This window comes from Rattus norvegicus, chromosome 5 (genome assembly GCF_036323735.1).
Source record: "Rattus norvegicus strain BN/NHsdMcwi chromosome 5, GRCr8, whole genome shotgun sequence".
Taxonomy (NCBI): domain Eukaryota; kingdom Metazoa; phylum Chordata; class Mammalia; order Rodentia; family Muridae; genus Rattus; species Rattus norvegicus.
This window is the reverse complement of record NC_086023.1, coordinates 47,901,359-47,919,127: the sequence shown is the minus strand read 5'-3', so window position 1 is coordinate 47,919,127 and position 17,769 is coordinate 47,901,359. Positions and strand designations below refer to the sequence as shown.

General features: G+C 37.3%; 1 protein-coding gene across 10 annotated transcripts in view; it reads right to left on the bottom strand.

Moving 5' to 3' along the window:
- Epha7 (Eph receptor A7) overlaps nucleotides 1-17,769 on the bottom strand; it is a 153,414-nt gene that overhangs the window by 6,062 nt on the left and 129,583 nt on the right. For 3 of the 10 annotated variants that reach the window (XM_006237963.5, NM_134331.2, XM_039109225.2), the window contains exons 8-15: nucleotides 17,657-17,765; nucleotides 16,995-17,050; nucleotides 12,725-12,850; nucleotides 11,630-11,815; nucleotides 11,030-11,091; nucleotides 9,614-9,823; nucleotides 8,766-8,915; nucleotides 203-396 (exon numbers count right to left, since the gene is read on the bottom strand). In XM_006237963.5, the coding sequence (XP_006238025.1) occupies nucleotides 203-396; nucleotides 8,766-8,915; nucleotides 9,614-9,823; nucleotides 11,030-11,091; nucleotides 11,630-11,815; nucleotides 12,725-12,850; nucleotides 16,995-17,050; nucleotides 17,657-17,765 (1,093 nt within the window). Of the gene's footprint in view, nucleotides 1-202; nucleotides 397-8,765; nucleotides 8,916-9,613; nucleotides 9,824-11,029; nucleotides 11,092-11,629; nucleotides 11,816-12,724; nucleotides 12,851-13,330; nucleotides 14,155-16,994; nucleotides 17,051-17,656; nucleotides 17,766-17,769 lie in introns of those variants that run through there. The other 7 variants (XM_006237962.5, XM_039109224.2, XM_006237964.5 and 4 more) reach the window with 5 other exon arrangements.

The following is a 17,769-nucleotide window of genomic DNA, read 5'->3' as shown; positions in this document are numbered from 1 at the left end:
CAATGAAAGGATTTTGTTAAATAGTGAGTAAGGTAAATCATCTAAAAAAAAAACCCAATAAAGCTTTGTGAACATAGCATTCTGGTATAGATTTATGGCTGAACACAGAAGTCAGCTTGCTTTTGGGGAAAGAGTGATGACGTAAATGGTTTATGTGGATATTTTAATTTCATTCAGTTCTATCTCACTGGAGATTTCTTACCTGCTACAAGTTCCCAGGGGTGTTTTCAGACTGCTTGGATTTCGAATCATTTTGTCTAGAATTCCGACTATCTGCTCAAACTTTGGCCTCTCTGCCCGTTCTTTCTGCCAACAATCCAGCATTAGCTGGTGAAGACCAGCTGGGCAGTCCATGGGTGCTGGTAAGCGATAACCTTCTTCTATCGCTTTAATGACCTGATAGCCAAAAGAACATTAAAAAAGATTACCAACTGAGCCTCAATTACAATAAAATGAACTGCTTGGAAGGCAAAATGATTTATCCAGATAAGAGTGAGACATATTGCTTATAAATACTTTTTTTTCCAAAACATTCATGAATATATAAAGCATGTTATTATGGGGTCCAGGAGGTGCAGGATATGATGACATTTCCTAGTTAATTCAGCAATAGGGAACAGCAATTAAGCTCACACAGGGAGCAAGAGATGGAAATATTTTTAATGCCACCCCAGAGGTTTTCGAAAGGGGACATGTTATGGAACTCTCTCGGCCAAATATAGTTGTAAGAATACACATGTGCATAGAAGTTAAAGATAATGAAAGTGGAAAAGGAAATTGAGTTACTGAAAGTAAGTCAAAGAGTTGCACTTTTCGATGAGAGCAGATGACACTCTTCAAACAAGAGAGCTCGTGCTGTGAATGCCATGGCAGAACCTACTATGGGACACACTGTTCTTTTAACTCCCGAGAAGGCTACTGCTCTGGGAAATGTGACTCAAGTGCTTGCTGGATACAGTCTGCTCTGGTGCGTCTCCACATTCACCTATCTGACAAGCATCGAGAATGTCTTATGACAGAAAACAGATGGGTTTTCAGTCAAGGCTTAATGATTCATAGCCCTGGTTTAAAAAAAAATTTTTACCATAGGCATTTTATAGATAAATAACTGCCAGGAAAATTATTTGTATCAATTTTGAATATTAATTACAAACATAGAATATGTTTGCATGGACATTTCTTTAAAGAGATATTGAGAGTTTATGTTTCCTATCTTCAGTGTTCTTAGTTATAGGAAACGGAAAAAGGAATCTTAAAAATCTAAAACTATTATGAATCAGAGTAGCACAGGGAAGGCAATAGGAAAGTAAGCAATACTTAGATAAGGGCTTAAAAAGAAATTAAAAATATTACTGAAGGAGAAATAGAAACCCTTGACATTTACTGTCATGATAGTACTAAAATTTTAAGAAAAGCCAGTGGGTGTAAGGGCAAATGTTTATAGATCGTTGTTAGGAATTATGACGATTTAGTAAACTGTGGTTATAAAACCATAATTCACTTGTGCAACAGAGACCACTATACAAAACTACAACCAACCAGAATGCACAGTTGTGGAGCCTAATCACAAAGGATACGTCTACAAGTCACTCCTCCCCCTCAAGCTCAGAGCTCATTGTAGAAGAAGGGTAAGAAAGCTTGTAAGAGAGAGGAACAGGGAGTTTGTTCTAGGATTGTATCTCTTAGCAATGGCAGGGGTCATCCACATACGGTTTCACCAATGTGACCACTAAGACACGAACTGAACAAGGATGACACTGATGAGTAAGCCACAGTAGATGAGAAAAAGCCATGAGTCCTCAACCCTATACTAAGAACTGTAGGCAACTGAGGGAAGATAAGAACAGGTGAAGTGGGCTTCCCTAGGGAAGAGCATTCCCATGGGCTGTCTAGTGCTAAACTGTCAGCGTGGAAATCATACATGCAAGTAAAATTATATAGAATCAACAGATTATATTTGGGAACACACACACACACACACACATGCTTGTAATAACTCATTAAAGAGCAGGGCATGAAATTAAAGGAGAGCTTGGATATATATTTGAAGGAAGAAAATAGAAGGGAGAAAATCTTATAAATATATTACAATCTCAAAAGACTTTTTGAACAGAAACTACATAAAACTAACCTTGAGTTTTTAAAGAAAAAAGGCAGATAAAGTCAGACAAAGAACTGACATTAATAAATGTTAATGACTTTGGTATTGTTAGGGACACTTATCAATAAGATATATGTTCGCTTACAGGAATGTCACATGGCAACATGTGTTAGAAGGAGGGTGAAATGTATCAGACAACTAGCACTCACTCATTTAGGAGGAAAATCAATTATACACACAGAAAATAAAGGTGAGTCCATTTTGTCCTTTAAGAGAAACGTGTGTGCATACAGTATAATGTGAAAAGGTAAATAAACTTAACAAAGTGTTAACCATAAAATCCTAGTGCCAAATCTTTTCAGATTGTACAGTTGTTTGTACTGCATTACATTAGTTCAAATCTCAGCCCATCGGCTTCATGGGTTTATCACAATCTATACATTTAAAATTGAATGTATCTTATTGCCTTCGATCTTTTTCTGTTTCATCCAACGTAACTTAGAGTTAACCTGGCCAGAAATCTGAGAATGGTATTGAGTTCTGTTTTGTATGCATAAGGCAACTAGATACCATGTTTCCATGGTTCTAAGTCCTGAAAAATATAATCCTGAAACAACTGCTCTACATCTTGTAGACTACTGTTTTGGTCTCAGGGTAAGTTTCTACAAGTACTGCTTATTTTTGAACAATAAAAGGGAAACATTTAGTAGCGATGATTATGAGCATTAATAGAAGTTATATGAGCGCTGATGATTCCCCAAACTGCAAGCATATAAAACTGAAAACATTCACCCCAAATACATCTTTGTCATGCTATTTATCCCATGGATAAATAAACATAAATGGGAACTTTATAAAGATTGCATATATGTGTATGTATTACAAATATTTGTACATATACATATGGAATCATATTTTTAAAGTTTTATTTTTTTTATTTTATGTGTATAGGTGCTTTGCCTACATGTTTATATCAGTAGCATTGTGTGTGCCTAATACCTACAGAGATGAGAAGAGGGTATTGGATCCCCTGGAACTGAATATATATACATGGTTGTGAGACTGTTTCTTGGAATTGAACCCAGGTCCTCTGTAAAAGTATTAAGTGCAAGTAATCATTGGGTTATAACAAAAACTTATCTCACATTCACGCAACAATGCTGTTCTTAGATTGAAGTGCAGTTCGCAAAGCACTTCAGAGAGAAGTAGGTGTACTTTTGAGTTATCCAGGCTAAGTGATTTAAACAGAGGCTTAACCTGTGGAACGAAAATAAAAAATAGCTCCCAAAACTTTATGCATTAAAATGACCACACAATAAACAAGTGGGAAGTTATTTCCCCCATTGGGAAGAGTGACTGTCTTTATACCCAAGGTTGCTTATACACAACACATATAATATTTTTCTAATTTGACAAAAATTCCACTTCAATATTGACAGCATTTGCTCAGTTCCCAGCATCTCCTCCATGCCCTATCCTGTCTGTACTGTTTTAGGTTACCTTAGAAGAATAATGCAGGAAGAATTATCTTCCTATTTTTCCTTTTGTTCAAAATCATGTCTTAAAATACATTGATTTTTATGATCGTCTGGCATCGCAACGTACACTTCAAGAGGGCTCTGAGCTTTCAAGATGTCTTTTAGGATTCTTGAGCTTAGAATCCCATGACTGTTTAGAACTTTGGGCCAATGAGGCAAGTACTACTAATACGTTACAGGAAGGAGTTAGTGAACTTTCGTAGGCATTCCCATTGCCTTCTAGAAATTTATGAAGCCTCCTGATAAAAATTACTGACCTCCGTGGGAAACAAAATTCTTCTGACTGCTGAAAGCTTAGTGGGCTAGATATTCACGGCATTGATACCAGAGTACAAATCTTCACCACATCCTAACATGAGACCTCAGGTTGGACCCAGACGTTTCCACTGACAATGTTGGCCTCCATCAGAGCAGTGCCAGAGACTCTCTGGTAATGCTTTTCCAAGTCATGTTTTATTCTTTGGTGATAAACTGGTCAACAAACGTGCACCTTGCTGGAAACTGATGTTCCACATTCTGGAGTTTGTTCTTGCTGTTAGCTCATCAGAAAAACAACCAACAGTTGAAGACACAACCATTTCTACAGTATGAGGAATATGGCTCTGAAGTGGAATTATCTTGATTGTTACAGAAACAATATTAAGCAAATACTATTAGTATCATGACGTTAGATAAAGAGTTTTCACCACCTAAAAAGTGCTCAACTCTCATAGTTACTAGGTGTGATGGTTTGTGCATGCTTGGGCCGTGTAGATTACTGTCTGTAAGCAGGTGAGGGCAGGTAAAAGACAAGGCTGGAGCCTGTGATTGGGCAGTGGATAAAGAAGGTGGGCCAAGAGTTTTAGACATGGGTACAGAGTGACAGAGAGGGAGACGGAGATGGGGAGACAGGATGGAACCTATAGGAGAGGAAGACGAACCGGATCCACGTGGCTTGAAACAGCCACAGGTAGCTATGGATATCATAGAAGAGCATTAAATAATATGGGGCAATTTGTCCAATCTAGGTGTGCAGCTTGTAATGGTATCAATTAAGTTTTGAGTTCTTTGTGTGGGCGTTCTGTGGGTTGAGAATTTATTGTTATAAATCTGGCTGATAAATTACTAGCCTCTGGAGTTTTGATTTTACTGGGTCACAGGGATTTGTGACAGCTCGCCACAGCGGGTGGATGGCTGGGAAGATATTAGTTCAGAGGCAGGCGATCAGCAGGAAATAGGGAAGATCGTGGCTTGCAGCGAGGGGAGACTGCATTACTGGAGCGTATCCAGCATTAGCCTGTATTGTTTTTATAATAATTACATGCAACAGGGTCAGGGCGTGGCACTATTAGGAGTTGTGGCCTTGTTGGAGTAGGTGTGTTACTATGGGTGTGGGCTTAAGACCCTCACTCAAGCAGCCTTCAGATGATGCAGAACTCTCAGCTTCGTCTGCACCATGCCAGCCTGGATGCTGTCATGATCTTGCCTTGATGATAATGGACTGAACCTCTGAACCTGTAAGCCAGCCCCAATGAAATGTTGCCCTTATAAGAGTTGCCTTGGTCATGGTGTCTGTTCACAGCAGTAAGATCCCAAGACATTAGGGAATTGGATGTAGGCGATCTGACCAGAGACCATGCAGCTATAAACTAATTTATATTTCCCATTAGGAGACTAAGAAGTGTTATTTTTTTCCCAAGTGTTTACACATTCTTGGAAACAAACAAAGCATACATATTAAGTGACCTATGTATTCTGCGAATTTACTCTGAACATATTTTCTGAACTTACCAGAAACATGTTGATTTTGCCTGCACTGATCTGTCGTCACTCCTGTCACAGAGACAACCTGTCTACACTGTTAATATGATTTAGATATAAAATTTGCCACTATAGTGTCCCCTTATTACTACAGTAGGGGCACCAGAGTTAACAGAAGAAATAACACAGGTCTGTTGGTGACAGGCTTAGAATAATTCAAAATAGGACAAAGCATGACTGGCTCTAGAGTTTCTCGATGCTAAGTTTTACTTCTGATAACTTCTGACCCCTCCAGACTGCTGCATGCTACTAGACATGCTGGACTCCACTTGTGGGATTTCATTAAAAATTACAGAAAATAATTGCAATTTTTGTTTCTATCTTAATATACATAAAAATAAAGCCATAAAATACGACTCAACTTTTAAAAGGTAAAAGTTGATGGCTCACAACTTACCTGTAAATAAACTTAGGCATAGGTATATTATCTCTGCAAAGCTGTGTTCTTTCTTTCCTTTTTCCTTTCCTTTCCTTCCCTTTCCTTTCCTTTCCTTTCCTTTCCTTTCCTTTCCTTTCCTTTCCTTTCCTTTCCTTCCCTTCCCTTCCCTTCCCTTTTCCCTTTTCTTCTCTCTTCCATTTTCCCTTCCCTTCCCTTCCCCCTCCTCTCTCTCTCTCTCTCTCTCTCTCTCTCTCTCTCTCTCTCTCTCTCTCTCTCTCTCCCTCCCTCCCTCCTTTCCTTCCTTCTCTTTCTTCTATGTGTAGGAGTATGTGTCTGTATGCATTATGTGCAGATTTATCTATGGAAATCAGAAGAGGGTGTCAGCAGCCTGGGACTTCAGTAAGAAGTGTTTGTGAGTAGTTTCCCTAACTGATTGCAGGGAACTGAATCTGAGTTCCCTGAAAGAGCAGCAAAGCTCTGGTCCTCTGAGGCATCGCTGCAGTTCGTGAGTGACCTCCTAACTGATGAAATTAAGAAATCATCTTTATGGAAGCTCATTCTTTTTTTTTTAAATCACACTTCCAACTACCTACAAGTAAAAGGGATGATTTATCTACCTTGTGCTTTGATTACCATAAAAACAAAACAAACAAAACAAGAAAATACTTTCTCAAGTACTACTAACAGAAAATGACTATATAGTAATATTAAAATTTTGTCACTTGAAAATAAATATTTCATTTTGACCAATCCAGGTAAATCCAATTAAAAGGCAGTTGTTATGAAGGTCAAGAGAATGTTTGCAAACTTTGCAATTATCCTAGTGCTTGACTGCTTGTAAACACATAAAGATTTTTTTCTTTGAAAGGCTATTAAATAAAACAGGTAACTATCCACACTTCTTTCTCAAAAATGAAAGCTGTAAATGTACTGGAAAAGCTTACCCTCTTGATTTCATATTACAAATTATACTGCTTCGATTGCAGTTGAAACTAAAGAAAGTTATAGCTAATGGAAAATAAAAAAATACTTATTCAAATGCTTCTGAGGTGATAAGTTATTTGAATATATTGGCCATCCATATTACTAATTTCTTGTCCCATATTCCTGCTTTCTTCTCTGTCCAGAGTGAAGAAAAAGCACCAGTCAACTCTCAGCACCAGTGACCCCTTTGTCACCTCCCCATTCTATATCTCCTTATTGTGAGTGTGGGCACTTCACTTCATGGTATATTTGGGTTAGATTTTTGAAGATTTGTGTAGGAACACAGCCATCAATTTACATCGCGTTTTCATAGTATCTTACGAAAAGTCTTCTAGAATCCAGTGGATTTGGAATTTGAAGCCTTTCTAAAATACTCCACAGAAGCCCGGCAGCTAACTTTAGAGAATGCAAATGAATCAGTTCACTTAATAACCTATCGGGACGGACGGTTGTGAATGTAACTCAATGGCAGGCCACTTGCACATATGAAAAGATCTGATTAGAGCAACCATCTCCAAAAACGCAATGTGTTTCTTTACACGGTGAAGCCTTTAACATAGCAGGGAATCCACAGATCTACCCACTGGCTATAAACTCTGGCCAGACTCCAAAAGAGAACCTTTTCTCTTGAAAAATAAAATCAATTTTATCTCCATCTCAACACTGAAAATGAAGCATAATTCCTTAAGTTATATATTAATGCTCAACTATAAAACAAAGAATGCTTCAATATTAACATACATGTCTCTTTATAAACTCAGTGAGTAGGTAATCTTGTGTACTAGAAAAACCCCAGGCCAAAATTGACCTCAGACCATCAGGATGAAAAAGTTAAAAGGTTGGTGCTAGACACTGAAGTCAGAACTCTCCCCACTCCAGATATAACGCTATTTGATCAACAAAAATATTTCTGTCCTAATAAGTCTTTGTGATGTTCCTTTTAAAGAAAAGCAAGCAAGCAAACAAACAAATAAGGTAATTTCCAAACTTAAAACTTAAAAGTGTTTTTTTTTTCCTCCTCAACCATTTCTACCATGTTTAGAAGTTAAGTAAACTTTGAGTTTAAGTCATTTCACATTGCTGTCAATCCTTTTAGGCTTGAGACTAGTACGAGAGGAAAGTTGTCAGCAGAGATGAAACTCCATGGAGTATCTGGGGATGTAAATATTCCCTTTCTCTACCCCAAGGATTTGTTTGCCGCATTCTGACAGTCCAAGAAATCTTTGACATTGAAACCTGTCAAATATTAGCAAGTCTGCCTCAGCCAAAAGGAAGCGTCATTTAGGTTTTTGTCTTTGAAACACTAAAAACAAAGCAAAGCCAGGAAAAGGTGTATTGCTCAATTCAAAAAACTATATAAATGATTAAGCACCTCCCTCTTCTCAAGCGCGTGCCTTTCGGTTAATGCGGAGATCTGAAGCATCGCAAAGCATCCTGTGTACAGCACACGCCTTTAAAAGCCACAGGGACTCTGAACTACAAAGATAGCCATCTATACCTGGGTTTTAGCTGTAGCTGATGGCTCTCCTTGCCTATGTCTCTCTCAACTTAAGAAGTACAAATCTATTTCACTTACTGCTAGCATCCTTCTAAATGCCAGCGAAGACCAATGCTCTGCTACATTGGTTTTACCCAATTTTTTTAAGAGGTTCCCTTTGTACCATTATCATCAGTAAGGAAAAAAATATCACTTTCACCATCCTATTGTACCAACAGAATTAAAATGAAAAAAGTAAAAAAAAATTCATATTCATGACTAAAAAACCCTCATATTCATTCTAAGTAAAAGAAACCGTCTTATTCGTGATAACTATTAAAATCATTGGCACTGGTAATGATGGGAAGCCAGCAAACTATATTTTTATAAATCTAAAATAAATATGTGCTTAATGAACCACTTGACACTGTTACTTGAGAAGTGGGTGTGAATGTGTCAGTCTTGTCTGTACAACGAGTCACCTACATCTTGATTCGACATGTCCCAATAAGGTCGTTCTCCATAAGACATTACTTCCCACATGACAATCCCATAGCTCCACACATCACTGGCTGAGGTGAATTTCCGGTATTGGATGGCTTCAGGGGCAGTCCACCTTACTGGAATTTTTCCACCCTGGTATAAAAAAAAAAAAAAGAAAAAAGACATTGACATTTTAAGTATGCACGATGGCTTATACATCATTCATGGGCAGACCATCAGCTATGTTAAATGTTTCACCATGGGTTGGCAGCCCAGCAGCATCAGGTCTGTGAACCTTGAACTTCTCGGTATTCAAAGTTACCAATCTTTCTATTAGGCGCTCATTATGCGTTCATTTCTAAGGCAACTGTTCTTAATGGACCTTGCGTGTGTCAGGGCGAGAGTCTAATGAATAGATAATGACAAATCTGACCGCACTGCCAGTAAACTGGAGTGAAAAATGTGGCATTTAAGTAAAATTTCACATGCTATCCTTTCTAACTAATATCGTAAAAGTCGCACGTTAGCTTTTGGTGTCTGTACTTAAACACCTTTATAGTTACTTCTGTGACAATATGCCAGTAAGTAGATATCGTATTTAACTAAATAATATTTACATAGTATAAGCCCAGATAGTGAAACACCAGGGTAAGATGTAACATTATTATTCGTCTCCCTTACTTTGTGGTTTTATGTGTAGACTGTAATAATAACACCAGCTTCCTCAAATGAAAGAAAAACCTGAGGCCAATCTGCACGTCCCCTGGTGCTCAACTTTACATTAAGCCATTGTGGGTGGCATGTTTGGGCGAGCTCACGTATAAGAAGCATACTGATAGGTGTTTTCTTACAGTAGTCGTGTAGACAGCTTCGGGGTCATCCTCTATAACCCGGGACAGGCCAAAATCGGACACTTTACAAACAAGATTGCTGTTCACAAGAATGTTGCGAGCCGCAAGGTCCCTGTGAACGTATCCCATGTCAGCCAAGTAGCGCATGCCAGCCGCAATTCCTCTCAGCATTCCTACCAACTGAATGACTGTAAATTGCCCATCATGTTTCTGTAGGAAGACGAAATAAGGTCCAGTTAATGGGACTCTAAGGGAACAAAAAGTCACTTGCAATTTATCATTTTAAAATAGAAAGTGTTAATTAATTTTCTGTATCATGTTGATGGTTAGTAGGAAAAATAGCACATGTTGGTTTAGTTGATAGTCAACATGAAAGGTCTGCGGTAATACCTAGTTGTGTACATGTATTTGCTATTTTCCTGATAACTGAACATAATTGGCTATTATAAAAATCCACTTGTTTATATGCTAAAATTCCAACAAAAGCCAGGATTTTGGATTTCCAAAGATAAACTTGGATGCATGTTTCCTATACGCTAAAACATTGTATGCCAATAAGAGCAAATCGGGCCAGGATGCACATGTATTATTTATTCTCCAAATAGTAAAAAAGGAAACAGGTCAACTTTGGATTTAGCATATTGAAAAATTAAAGACAGAAGATGATTAACAGTGGCTGATTTTACTTTGTTTTTGTCCCTTTGGTTGTATTGCCACAGGGCTTGCATCAACACAACACCCACAACTGTGTGGAGAGACCTTTAAAACCAAAAGGGGCACCACTCAGTTCTGAAAAGATACAGACATGCTCCTGGGAGGATGTTGGTATGAAAATGTCTATATTCCTGTCTGTTACTTCAGGAAAGTGTGTACTGTTCACAGCACAGTGATCAACAAGTAAGATCTGTTTATGAATCTAAGTTAAATATGTCACTGTAGATCACAAACAAAAGACATTACAAGAAAGAAGGTCACCCTACCTACTTTGTTTTTCCATTCAGAAAAATCTTAGTATGTCCTTATCTTGAACAGACAAGTTTCCTACAGTAAAATTATGCTTGCTAATAATTAAAGATTTATGAAAACATCACATACCATTCGTTGAAAACTGTTCGCTGCACTGCGATAGACATTTAAATCACACAGCTTTGGTATATCTCTCCTTAACACTTCAAGTAACAATATTAATAAGACATTTTCTTAAATATTCTCAGTAGCCCAATCTAAAATTTATGGTTGCTCTCAAAGATAATTTTCCGACTTCATACAGTTTCCATGTTTATATGTCACACTTTGAGACAGTTCACACACACACACACACACACACACACACACACACACACACACACACACACACACACTTGCGCCCCTCTTAGGTCCAGTCCACGTGCACGGCAGAATGCGGTGAGAACTCACCCTGAGAAATGCATCCAGGGCGCCGTTCTCCATGAACTCTATCACGATCATGACAGGCTTCCCTAATGATAAGATAAACAAAAGGAGAAAATGCTATTTCACAAGCTAGGCCCTACGCTTGACAATTTCTCATTCTTTCACCCCGAAACCCCATGGTGCTCTTTGGAGGAGCCGAGGGGCTCAGACGTGATAGTTTCTAATAGTAGGGCTAAGGTTTGGCAGACATGCAAGGCTGTGAAAGGTTTTTACCCATGGCCACTCCCTGCCCTTCGCCTTTGTACTTTGTGAGCAACAACAATAAAACAACACAAGTGAAACTTTATATACAATATGGAGGAGCTACAAAACTTTTAAGGCTTTTGAAGATAAATGCAGACATTAATCAGTCATCCTAGCCATGAGACTCATTCTTCAAATCTAATCCTGTGTTTTCCTTGATTATATTCTGAAGTAGCAGCAAAAATAATTGTTTTTTGTTAGTTACACACCAGTAAAAAATCAGTTAGAAATGTAATGTACTCAGAATTTGATTTTTAATCTTATAAGCAACGCTACTAATTTCCAGCATATTAGAAAGTGAAGGATATCACCGGTGTCTACCTCTTGTAACAACCCCTTCCAAATGGACGACATTTGGGTGGTCAAATTGCCCCATGATGCTTGCTTCGCATAAAAAGTCCCTCCTTTGTTTTTCTGTGTAACCAACTTTCAGGGTTTTTATAGCCACTGCAACATCTCTTTTCCCTGGAAGTTTCAAACGACCACTGCAAACTTCTCCAAATTCTCCTGAAGTAAAAGAACAAGCAGGCACGTTTTAATTGCTGAACTAGTGCAGGTTTTCCAAGAAAATGAAGCAAAATATTTAAAATAAGTTTTAATCAATAGATTTTTTTCTAAAATGAAAACAAATGCATTCAAATTGATGGCAGATTTTTATTTTTCATATGCAATGAAGGGCAAAAAGAAATTGAAATTGAAGACACACTTTTGTTCATTCATAGAAGTTAAGCCTCACTAAACTGTTACATAGGCTTTTCAGTTGGATTAACAAACACACTTTCTGAGTCAGCCTTTTGAATCAAAATATCTAATCACTAAAGCATTAGGGAACATTACCGAATTGTAACATTGCTGTTGTTTTTACAGTCTAAGGAACGGTATGTATTAAAGATTTTTAAAGTATGAAATTTATATGCATTACATTACTAGGCATAAGCACCTTTGGCTGAAAAAATTAAATTTACAGTGTTCCATGTAATTAATTTATATACACATTTCTACATCAATGTATATGCTCAATGGTTAATTGTTACAGATAAGAGAGAAAAAGGGCAGTTTTAAAGGCAGAAATGTATCAAGATTCAATATATGAAGATTCAAGAAAACTCTGATGTTTAACATTCTAGGCTATTCTTGAAAGACAGCAAAAGGTTACTACGAGTTAGCGAATAACACAGCATCTTAAGACCCCAGTTGAAATCACATATATTCAGACTACACGTTCCCATTCCGGTTCTCTCTCTCTTTTTTTTTTTTTAAGATTTCATAAACAAGTACAGCCTCATTGCTTCCAATAGTTCAGGTAAATGCAAGAGTTCTATACTTGAAGTATAATTATTTGGCTGTCATTATGATATATGACTTTCGATCTTGGCTAAATAGAACAGCTGAATAAGGAAGCGACAACAGCCTTACCTGCACCAATCACACGCTCAATTTTAATACAGGAGGCATCTAGCTCCTTGGCGAATTGATGGACAGCTCTATTTGGGTCCTCATAGGTTTCAGGGTCAATGTAGGTTTTGGTGCCTGGAAATTTAACTGTAATGATGTAAGAAAGCATGACTGTGATGAAGCAAAGCACTTATTGTGCAGTCAGCCCAGGAATGTCATTATGCAGAGTGCTCCTTGGAACAGTGACCTTGCTTCCACATCACCTCATTCACAGCAGTTTTAACAGACTACTCCAGTCTGCTGGCGTCTAGGTATTATCTGCAAGCTTCTATAGGTAGCATAGGATCCAACTCATAGGTTACTAACTGAATTGCTTTTCCAGTAAATCAACAAAAGACATCCACCGAAATTTCTGGCGTGCCTGTGCCTATCGGACCGGAGGGTTTGATTAAACTCAGAGCCATCACAGCTTACTTCAAGCCATACCGAGGGTGGGAATGGACTTGTAGACACATTGATAAATCTATCAGTCAGTCAATCCATCAAATTAATACACCAGGGAAATAAGACATTTCGTTTACAGGTAGACCACTACCCTGACAGCAATATTAAAAACATTTAGACATCTTACTTATTCTTTGATTTATTTTTAAAGACCAACCACTGTTGACATATACATAAAATTAGTACAAGATATGAGGGGCTGCTATCACAAAATCAAAGAGAAATATTCAAAAGACATAGATTTATATTCACCTTGAGGGTAAGAGAGGCTGGATATACAAAGTGCAGAGTAAATTAGAAAATTTACAATATTCCTGGGATCCGTTACCAAGTATGACAGTGATTTGAAAGAGAAATGGTTTATATAAACTTTTCATTATAAGGCTTTGGAAGATCTCAGCTAATAGGAGGAGGTAGCCAGTATGCCTCACAAAAGGTAGTCAAAATTTCAACAACATAGTATCATCTTAAAAGTTAAAATCTTTCAATGCACCCAGAAGCATGCAGGTAACAGATAAATGCTAAGTCACTTTATATCAAATTCAATTACAATAGAGTATTCCAAATCTACTCATTTGGTTCAAGACAAAGATAGGTAGGCATAGTTGGTTATATTAATGCAATGAAGAAAATTACACTATATCCTTAAAAATTCTTTATTATTTTTAACAAAGCCACCAAACAAACTTTCCATTAAATCGTACTACTCTCAGAACAATGTCTTTATATATTACACTGCAGCCTAACTGTGCTTATGGCATCACATTCAATCAAGATCAGATTTTAAAAAATAAACATATAACAACATAAGCAGAATGTATAAAGGAAAGTGGGACTTAAAAATCTTGATTTATTCTGCTGTAGTTGATTGTTTATCCAAAATTGATTGTCTTAAACAGTTATTGTTGCAGTTTATAAAACTGACAGATGCTCATTTGTTACTAAAGCTGAACACGGAAAAAAAAACACAAGAAGGGAAGAGAGAGAGGGGATAGAAAGAGAAAAAAGAGGAGTACAGGGAGGAGGGGAAAGAGAAAGAAGGGAAGAAAACAATAGGTTAACCTCCTAGGTTGTCAGGCAGTTGGAGAAAGAGCCATCTTCTCCCTTTTTAGTATCTCTCTCTCTTTCATTTTTTTTTTGTTTCCTTTTGTTTTTGATAAGGAAGCTAGATTGGGAGTAGCCTTCTGCATCTCAAATGGGTCTCTCATGGTTCTTTATTCAAGCTGTCATAAAACATTTTGACAGGCCAAAGCTGTTTTGGCATAAAAACATGAAATACTACCCAGCTTGGATTCTAAGACATTGTTACAAGAAATGGTGGGAGGAAACGAAATGCAAATTGGGATTGCTTCCCTAAGCTCCTCCATTGCATTTATATTTTAAAACGTGATACTGGGGGCTCTCAGGAGCCCAGGGCACCTGGTACAAATGGGGTCTTCTGTTAAACTTGGGGCTTTCAAATTTCTGTAAAAATCAAATCTGGTTTCTCTGCATCTCCAATATCCTGAGGGACTAACAGGACCCCAGCATGTAGAGTAAATAGCTAGGTCTTTTAGATAAAGCCATAACGTGGGCTACAGTGTGTGGTTCACACCGAGTGACAGGATAGCTATGTAAAAAGAATGAGTCAAAAATGCACAGGATTCAATAGAACAGAGCAATCAAGCACACTTCACTTTTCCAGTATCCATTTAAAAGTCTATGTTTTAAATTAAAGGAAATATTGAAATAATTTCTGATTATTCCCATCTATTGCTTGGTCCAACATAAAAGAATAAGTGTGTGTGTGTGTGTGTGTGTGTGTGTGTGTGTGTGTTTTATACCTCATTTACATTTCTATTAAATGTTAAATATTTCAAAACCACCACAGATATTTTGCCAAGGAGATGGAAACTACTTATATACAGCAAGTTCACTCTGTCTAGATTAACAAATAAAAACATTCATTCTGAATGGCTCTGGTTAAAAGTTAGATGTAAAACCTGAAAAAAGTGAATGACTTTGAAATATTAAAACTGAACGATGACTCTTAAACATAAAGCTATACCATGAATTTTGCTTAAATTGTGGTTCCGTTTAAATTCTGCATCATTCTACAAGCTAAAAGCAAATGACCTAGAGTATATTTGATGATTTGAGAATGTCTTATATAAATCCCTTAGATGACAGAAAAAGTGACATATTGATGGTGGGATATTAAACAACTGCACCAATAAGTTATCCACCTGTGGCATGATGAATGATTCCAGCAATCCTATCCAGGTCTTAGATTTTTATTCTGAAGATGTTTTTCAATGCAAATACAAACTTAGGCACTCATATCCCACTGGTTTCTTCCTCATTTTGGGAAGTGCTAATTTTTTGTTTGTTTTTCTGTCACAAAGGAGGCAAAAACAGCTGTACCATCCTTCTCTTCTACCTATAAACTGGTTATGGGATTCTCATTAATGATGCTTTCTTAGGGAACTCACTGGCAAATTAGTCAATGGTCCTAAGTGAGGAACAGAATCACATGGAGGCAGGGAGACTCACAGCATGTAATGTTTGAACTGTATATGATCTGGGATGTCAACTTAAAGAGAGTAAATATACAATTACATAGAGAGAGGCTTGGACCTCCCAGAGTGTAGTAAGGGTTCAACAAAAGAATACTTGAAGCCTAGGTTTTATGATAAAGTCATCTCTCCTTTGACTTGTGCAATTGTGAGCATGCCCTCCTGCTTCTGTGTTAAGATTCTACAGAATTTCCCATTCAGTTTGGACCATTGTTACACAACACCATCTCTTTCAAAAAGCAGAAGTTGAAATGACTGCTGCTTCAACAGACGCAAAGGAGTAAAATTTAGTGACAAGTATTTTGAATTTGATCCACACCCTCAGTATGAGTGCCGTTTTTAAGAATTATGAGGACACTCTTATGATTTGACATCCTTGAATGCCATTTAGACACTCACCACTTTAGAATAGGGGCATTATAATATACTCTTAGGTACCATCAGAATAATGTGACCAATTGGATAATAATTACTCATCATATAATTTTAGGAATTTATGGAAAAGAAATGTCATAAAAGGTATAGAAATTAAAAATAATGAATACACTCGGATTTTTATATTTTCATGGCTTAAAACTAGGAATAAGATGCTTGGTTTTGAATGTCATTGATTACAGAACTGAAATAATTTGATTCTGAGGCTTTTATTTCATCTGTAAAAGTATCAACATTTATTCTCAAAGCCCTTATTTCCACTTGCCATTCACTCTGCAAGAAAAGTAACGCAGATGCACTGCTCTTTTCTTTGGATTGATAGGCCTCCTTCAGAATTGGTTTCTAGCATGAGCTTTTAAGAACCAGCTACCTCACATTCTCAGGGAAGCCTGAGAGGATTGGAGACTAACATTATACTATTTATGTCCCACGACACCTCTCTCCATAGTAATTCATACTAGTTTCCTGTGCTGCGTGATTCTTGAGAGCATCACTCACTTGGTGGGATATCGGCGGGCCTATCGTAACTTACAAGGACACCCCTTACTAGAAAAGAGGGATGTGCTTCATGTAATGGCTCACTACTGTAGCAATAAGAACACCTGGGCAGGGTTTGCAAAAGGCAAAATCTGTGATGTGAAAGCAGTTGAATATTCTGAAGTAATGTGACTGTTACATTTTGAGTTCATTGCAGAATTTCAAGTATGATGCATGAGGGATCCATTAATGCGAATAGGAAGAATCATTATTCTGTTCAAACCTGGGTATACTGATAGAAAGAAAAGCCAAACACTTACAATGAAAGTAGAGTTCTTCATCCCCTTCTTGGTCAGCCTTGCTGTAACCACAGTGCCTGGAGGGACAAAAGTAAATTTGTGGAAAGTTTGCAGGATGATCTTGTCTCATAGAATAGACTGCAACATCATCAGGACCACTGCTAGTTAGAGTTATAAATAAACACAGATACATTATAACCAGTTATGAACTACTTGATAATAATGTGTCAATCTACATGATTTCACAGAAAATGGAGACTATGTGTAAAATCAGATAACAGGAAAGTTTTGTGGTGTTAGATTTATCAATTAGTATTCATTTTTATATTTTAACTGGAAAAGTTTACGAATCTTAAATGGTTTTCACAAAGGTTGATAAAACACAGCTAAAAGAGTAAATCATTTTCTAGGTTTCTTCTGTATTTATTATGAAAATAATGGAAGGTAACCGATATAAATTTGTCCAATATTAATTGCAGCAATCATTCACTTTATACGGAAGGCAGTGATCAAATTCATAATGCATGTTGATTTGGGGGAAATAAAAGCAACGAACTGACCTTTAATATTTATGTCAGAAAAGAGTGCTACATCTGTTAATGGCATTCTAATAGGATGAATGGTTGGCAGTTTTGGGAATTCAACATATTTTATGTCAAATACTAGAAGATTCTTTGCTTTACCTTCTTCCAATGATGAAGCCGAACACCATGAACACCAAGATGATGGTCCCTGCTACAGCCACCACAGCAATTATGATGACGGGATTCTGTTCACTGGACACCGCTGTTGCTAC